This window comes from Nanorana parkeri, unplaced genomic scaffold (assembly GCF_000935625.1).
Source record: "Nanorana parkeri isolate BGI_ZX_2015 unplaced genomic scaffold, ASM93562v1 scaffold417, whole genome shotgun sequence".
NCBI lineage: Eukaryota > Metazoa > Chordata > Amphibia > Anura > Dicroglossidae > Nanorana > Nanorana parkeri.
Window position 1 is genome coordinate 355,117 of NW_017306685.1, and position 7,723 is coordinate 362,839.

Genomic DNA, 7,723 nt, shown 5'->3' on the forward strand with positions numbered 1-7,723 from the left:
GTTGGTGTGTTCTTTTTGGTAGTAAAGCCACAACCCTTTTTTTTTTTTTTTTTATAAGAGGTCAGCAGAAGCAACTACAAAGTTCTATATTCACAGAATTCTTTTAACAGCAAAATGATATCATTGTGTTATGCAATAATGTTATCTGTCTGTGTTCTACATAACAGCATTTAGAAGGCCTGATAAACAATTTATCTACAGTTGCTACAAGTAGCTTAACTTCTGCATAGGTTACAACCATACTGTGCCTGAACTGTTACATAATCCTCAACCGTACTGATATCCTAAGGGTTTATGTTCAAGGTAACATTATTGATTATTTACGTATTTGTACATCTAGTATGAGGAAACTCCCTTTGTACAAGCCAATCACTTGTACTATTGCTAAAGTGACTTTAACCTAGTTTTTTATGTGCATTGTCCTATGCTGGTTAGAATTGAATAAACAATTTTATATTTTTGTACACATGACTATAAATATTTTAACCTAACCATACAATACATTAATTTCTCCTTCAGTTTGAATTGTCATACATTTTTTGCAATTGAGCAGTAATTAAATTTTAAGTGGTAGAAAATTAGAAGTCTTCTATAAAGTAAAAAAAAAGACTTTTATAAGACTTTAAAAAATATATATATATATATATGATGATGATAATTTTTTTTTGCTAATTGTATTCCCCTTTTCTAAGCAATGATTTTACAAATGATGACAAATGATTTGTACAATCATCATTTGGGGTCAGTTCACAAAGCCTATTTTAAAGGTCTTTATGAACAGCCACTTGTAATGTATTGGCTAGAAGTTGAATCTATTTGTTTGCACTAAGTAACTTTTTAACCACTGTAAGCCCATATATTTTATGAATCGATAAACTATCTCCACCTTAAATGACTCGTATTTCTGCTCTCAGCAGTATGTATCTCATAAGCCTTCAAAGTTACTGCCAACCTTTTTTATGGTAATTGTTTTGAGCAGTAAAGTTCTGCCAGTAATTATAGTAAATTGAATTTTACAAGCAAAAAATGTTTTAATGACGTGAATATCTATTAGTGAACCTAATCAATACATTTTAGTTGTAAAAAGAAGCAAACAACGCATGGAAATGGTGAACACATTGTGTGAATTGATTGAATGAATAGTTTAGTTTGATCCAGATCACTGGATACCTGTGCACTCTCCTGTACAACAACTTGTATACCATCTCAGGGTAAAAAAAATAATCTTGTGCGGCTTGTCTGCTGAAAAAATGCAGTTGAGCGAGAATAGTGTTTATGGCATTATAACACTTTATTTTTCCTGTCAAATGTGAAATGTTCTAGCCGTTTGGCAGCCTTTGCAACGATGGCACATTCTTAAAATATATTTTTATCTTCTGTGGTGACTGCAAACATCTCAAACTACCTTCAGACTGTACAGCAGGTAACTGCACACATTTTCACTTTGTTTCTTCAGTGCCCCAGGGAAATGTGTTGGCAAATTCCATTCAGAGGTTGGATAGCTGCACCCTGGCCAGAGGCCAGTTTAAGAGTTTTGCTTAGGACACAACTTACTCCCACCAATACACCAGTCCATGCATTCAGAGGCTGACAGTGCTGTGTTGGGAGAGTACCTGCTCTCAACTCAAATGTTGGCGATACAGTGAGATGGCCATGCAGAAAAAAAACAAAGGCACTGTTTTCCTTCTTTACACAATCCTCAAATGGCATTGCGTCAAGGAGAAGAGCACAGGATTTGGGTTGCAGGATACCAAAGGGTTGTGGTAACACAACTACTTATTTTTTTTTTTCCTCATCTTCATCTCCGAACAAAAATGCAGTGGTGGTTCAGGAGGCAACAGATAAGAAATAAGCTACTGAGGCAAGAAGGGAGTATGACCTAGTTTGTGTTACGGGTGAGAGAGACCAGGCAATGAGTGGACTGGGGGATTTCATAGTGATCTGCTCCATGTACAGACTTGTGAATACAGTGTCTGCCAGGGGGGAGGCTTTCAGCCTTTTTTTGCGGGTCTGAGATGTCATGTGACTGAATGCTGAGAGCTGAGAAGGAAGATGCTAAAAGGTGTGCCACCATGTCATTTAGGATTAATCATCTTTCCCCATACCTGCCAAACCATGTGGCACCATTGCACAGTTTGCTTTTTTTTTTAACCTACAGAGATCTCGCAACCATGAATGGGTGGGTTGGTTGTGTAGTCTCCCCTCCCCTGGCTCTCGGGCCAAAGGTTCTGTCACGTACCTGAGTTGAGACTGTGTGTGAGGAGGCCTCCCTTGCACCTCGGGTCCTGAGGCCTCTGGGGATGGGTACAGAGACCTGGCGGACACCGAGTGGCACGAGTGCCAGTGGTGAGGAGCACTGTGCAAGCTATTCAAGACAGTGGTGGGGCGCTAGGGCCTAAGCGCAGCTGCAACTCTGGTAGTTCTCATGAAAATGCCAAGTATCCGAACATCCCTATTTTTCTGTGTTCAAGATGACCGTTTACGCTTGGTGCATTTGCTAATTCTTGCATCTTCTGTAGTCAGTAATGATCTGTAACAGCCTATATAATAATTATTTTACTTAGTTTGTGACTTTATTTTTTTGCTAAAGTTCGTTTAGAGTGGTCAGGACAAAGAAAACTGATTACGTGATTGCTATAAACCCGGTAATTATCTAATTAACCTGGTAATCTTCTTCCTAGATTCCATTGGCCTTCACCGAGTGGAGAATCCAAGCCACACAGAGCCAGCAGTGAGCCTCCACTTGTATAGCCCTCCATTTGACCACTGTCATACTTTTGACCAACGAACAGGGCACAAAAACACAGTTAAAATGACATTCTGGAGCAAATATGGAGAGCGGGCTCCAGTGGTGAGTGTAAATAGATGTAAGAATATGAAGAGTAAAAGAAAATTGATGTGTTTTGGTTGGACAGGCAGAGGAAGTGCACATCCACAGAACTGGAGGAAATTAGTGCTGCCTAGCACTCCAGGGTCTTGAATATAATTTAAACACACATTTATTTATTTTTTTCGAAAAATGCCCACCATTTTACATGGATTGTGACTTTTATAGTGTCTATATAATTTTTAAGCAGCTGGAGGACCATGTGGAGAAAGTTGTTTTGTTTTTTTTTGTTTGTTTGTTTTTGGCTCCTGGTCATTCCTCCTCTGCTTGTCTTGGCTGTGGTGGACTGAACCAGAAAAAAAACTCAGCTTCCATGTGTAATACGTTGACAAAGGTTTAACGGTGTTTTAAATTGTTATCCTGTAACAAGTCCTTAACTCTGAATATTCCTAAAAACCTGGTCCCTCTTGGGTAACAGAATAATTCCCCCCTCCCCACCAAAGAAAAATGCAAATGGTCAATTCCACCAGAATTGGCCAGTTTGAGAGGGTGAAGCTCAACTTATTTTCTTGCTGTTATTTTGAAAAAGGTGGGTCTAAGACTAGGTTATGTTAAACAGACCTCAACAATACGATTTCTGCATACAGGATTATTATATTTTTTAATTTTTTTAACTACAACAAAATGTTTTTTGCATTCTTTACTCAACCTTAAGGCTGCGTTCACACCTGACCGTTTTGTAGGGCGTGCTACGCTCGACGAACGCTCTACAAAACGGTCAAAAATATAAATTGCATTGTAGTCAATGCCCTCGTTCCCACCTCCCCGTATTTCCGCCCGTCCCTAACGCCCTACAAAACGGCCCACGCCTGAAAAGGTCCCGGGACTACTTTGGGCCGTTTTGTAGGGCGTTTTCCATTGGGATACAGCCAAGTAGCCTTTGGAATCACGCGACTTTTTTACCGCGAATCGCGGTAAAAAAACCGCGTGACAGACGCGCATATTACAATACGCCTAGGTGTGAATGGGGCGTTACATCTGGACAAGATAAACGATGTATGACAATGCATATGGAGTGCTGATAGATACAGATTAGTGATATTCCAATGTTTCATTATTTTGATGAAAATATATCTGTACAGAGATCACACCTGACCTCCACCAGTGTATTCCCCTATGAGAGATAGAAAATGTTAAAACAACAACAATGCAAATAAAAACAGTTGAACATAAAATGTTGTTCTGTATACCTAATCAATTTTTTTTTTTTTTTTACAGGCAACCATACAGTCACAGGAAAACAACTAGACTTGCCCAGAATATTGTATTGGGGAAAAAAACTGTGGAGCCCTGGAAAAATTGTAATTTACAAAAACTTTCAGCCTTTGGAATTTGACCAAACTGTACATACACCCTTAGTAGAATTTACAAAATGGCAGTTGTGGAAAGCTTAATATATATATTTTAGCCAGTTCTTCCTCAGGGCTTAAACGTTGACTAGAAAAGAAACTATATTTTTTAAAACAAATGATTTTTACCTTTTTTAAAGGATCTGTATAATTGTGCATGTCCTTGCCTTAAAAAAAAAATAGCAAGACATTTCCTAAAATGTAAGATTAGTTTACCACTTTTAAACTGCCCTAATTTGTATGTATAGGTTTTTTTTTAACAATGTTGTAAGAAATGTACATTTTTGATCTATGTATATTTTTAGATAATAAAAAAAAAAACTGGGTGATGAATTTGGAATCTTCAGAAGCAATACATAGTTGCACTGCCTTGTTAAATAATCTAAATTATACATTATATCTAACTTTTATCCACTTGGACAGTTTAACCATACAGGTGTTGAAGGGGCCAAAGCAATCAAGTCCTCAATGCACATCCAGAATAGCTTGTGTAGAGTGTGAATATATCAATATTATATATCCATTTATTCCAGACTACATAAAGCTGCTTCAGGCTTTTTACTTTTATCAGTGCAGTGTATCGAACTATGGCTTCTATGGAGTAGGATTTGGGCCCAATGTGAATACCTAGGGGGGGGAATTTATTAACCTGGAGCAGACATAAACTGGAGCAGTTGTGCATGGCGACCAATCAGCTTCTCTCTTCAGTTAGGAATAAATGACTCCTATAGTATTTTTAAGTGATATTAAATACAAAAGTTTTTAAGCCATTTTAAATGCTGATGAAATCCCTTACAATGGATGCTGCTCCTTGATGTTGAAATGTTTTAGTTTCCTGCAGAATCAGCTGGTCCCCTGAGCACCGTCCCTGATAGTCTGTTTTTAGTGATGTAGTTGGGTTGAAAAAAGATACAAGTCCATGAAGTTCAACCCATAGAGGAGGGGGGAAAGAAAAAAAAAAAAAAATGAAAGAAAAACCTAAACAGAATGCTATGCCCACAGTTGATCCAGAGGAAGGCAAAAAAACCCTAATAAGGCATGAAAACGGAACGCTACTTCAATTTGCTCCAACAGTGGAAAAAAATATTTCCTGATACCATAAGGTAATTAGATATTGGAGCTCACCTGGAGAGAAAGGCACATTTAGAGAGTCTGCCAGTTCTGAATATATTGGAGGTAATTCTGTCCTATTCATTTAACCCTGAAGCTCCCTTCCCTCTTTCTCCATACACAAAAAATAGAAGTGCCAAGAGGCAGAACTATAGCCATAGCAACCCAGGAGGCCTCTATGGGGCACAGGGGGGCCCGACCAGGATGAGGAACAAAGTGGCCCCCTGATGCCTGGGTTGCTATGGCGTCGCTGGCTGTCACTGATAGCTGTGAGGAGGAATGTGCCGCTGTTCAGATCACTGAAAACCTGTCAGTGATCTGTGCAGTGGCATGGTCCTCATCAGTAGCTGTGGAGGAGGCGGGGCTAAGCGGTGGCAGCTGGGCCTGGCTGCGGTAGAGGTGGGGCCTGCCAGAAACCATGGAGGAGGCGGGGCCTGGTGGTGGAGGAGGCTGACAGCGGATCGGAGCTGACAGGTAAGGGGTGTTCCCAGCCCACCAGAGACCACCATAGAGGGTCTATGGTGGGCTCTGCAGGGTCACTCTCAGATGGGATGTTTGGGATATCCGGTGGGCTCCGCAAGGGGCGTAAGTAGAAATCCCAGGGCCCCATACAAAATTTGCTTTGGGGCCCTGTGATTTCTAGTTATGCCCCTGACTACAATCAATGTCTTATCTAAAACTATTCACAAATAAATATACTGTTTATGTATATAGCAATACAAAACACTCAGATGAAAAACGAGCTAATAACGCCACATTACAGCTTCAGTCACACTTGCTACAGAGATCTGTCTGTGAAATCTGTCAGGCTAGATGCTTTGTTTATGTAGATGATTAAAATGACACGCGTTTACACGCATCTTTCCACTGAAATAGTTCATGGATCAGGGATGTTCTGGACAGTACTGGTTGCCAGGAGTTGGGCAGGACGCCAGCCAGAGCTTCCAAGGTTGGCAAGAGGGCAGGGAGATGTGTAGGGGCAACCAGAGCGGGCGGGGACATGTGTATGCTAGCGGGATACCAGCCAGAGCTTCCCAGGTTGCTAAGAGCTGGATGGGGAGACTGTAGTGTCAGTGACAGAAGAGTGAGGGGAAAATCTCCAATGGGGTCAATAATAGGAACCTAACGGTTCTTAATGTTACCCATTCTGCCGCTACTTTCCCAAAAAAAGCTTCGGTTGCAGTTGTGTGTTTAACTTGCTTGTGTTTTACAAGCTTGAGGCAATTAAAATACATATATGGGAGATGTTTTATGTGCAAAAGGTTTTCATTTTTTTTTTTTTTTTTTTACTTAGTTCTAAGATACACATTAGCCCAACAGACAGCGAGATCATGTTAGTGACCAAGTCAGATTGAGGTCCTTACACTAGCTGCATTTAAGAGTATTGGTAATACATTTTTAAAGAACTGTGTGGAGTTCAGTTTTCATCTTCATTTCTAGTACTGGGATCATGCATCTAGAAGAATTTCACAGCAGTCTGCAATTATATGTTCTCTTGGAAGTAAAATAAAACACATATGGTTGGCAACGTTGTTGGAAAAAATACCAGAGAGAAAAAAATAAAATAAATCATGGCTCTTATTACATACTCTTCCCTCATTTTTATGTAATGCATAACTTTGAACTTGCGTTATGCAGATTTAAAATGGTATGATTTGAAGACTTAATAGCTGAAGCACAAACTGTGAAAGTGGACATATCTTATGATGAATTAGTCTATAATTGGTCTTTCCGTAGCCCTTTTAAAGTCTACCTGGTTGCTGTGAGGTGACATTTATAGTATCCTCTGACTATCAAAGCCGTCAATATTATTACAGTCTTAAAATGCATACAGTTGGCACTTCTTACTTTCCAGTCTGCGCAGAGCTGGGTAGAGTTTATCTCTGTGTAGTCCTCTGGTTGTTAGTTGAAAGTTGCATATGCACAAAGTCTAGATTTAGAGATTTCTGCACCCAGGTTAAGTGTACACTCAACTTTTCACCTAACATCATAGCACCACAGGGAAATAACCTCAAAGCCATGGAAGGAGGGAAGTGAGTTCATATCATATGAATTTGATGACAGAGGTGATGGAGGTGGCATGCTGAATTATGATACAAAACTACAGTTACTGTCACGTACCTGGGTATGAGTCTGACGTGACGCGGAGGGCCTTCTCTTGCTGCTCTTGTCCGGGCGCTGCTGATAGTGGGACAGGAGGTAGAGGGACAGAGAGAGAGGCATGAGTGCAAGCAGGTGGAGATGCTGAAGACACCAGGGCTGGCAATGCAGGTGCCTGGATATGGAAGACCGTGCATAAGGATGACCACCAGAACCTAAGCAGTGATATTAGGGGTAAACGTAATGAGAGCCAAGTCGAATCAGTAACTAGCAGGCG

The 7,723-nt window shown here is 40.2% G+C and overlaps 1 protein-coding gene across 3 annotated transcripts in view; it reads left to right on the forward strand.

The window, feature by feature from the left end:
- The window catches only part of CDO1 (cysteine dioxygenase type 1), a 25,401-nt gene extending 20,816 nt beyond the window's left edge, over positions 1-4,585 (forward strand). For 2 of the 3 annotated variants that reach the window (XM_018559843.1, XM_018559842.1), the window contains exons 4-6: positions 2,682-2,857; positions 2,926-2,930; positions 4,116-4,585. In XM_018559843.1, the coding sequence (XP_018415345.1) occupies positions 2,682-2,857; positions 2,926-2,930; positions 4,116-4,281 (347 nt within the window). In that variant the 3' untranslated portion in view covers positions 4,282-4,585. Of the gene's footprint in view, positions 1-2,681; positions 2,858-2,925; positions 2,931-4,105 lie in introns of all 3 variants that reach the window. The other variant, XM_018559844.1, reaches the window with a different exon arrangement.
- Positions 4,586-7,723: the final 3,138 nt, after the last annotated feature.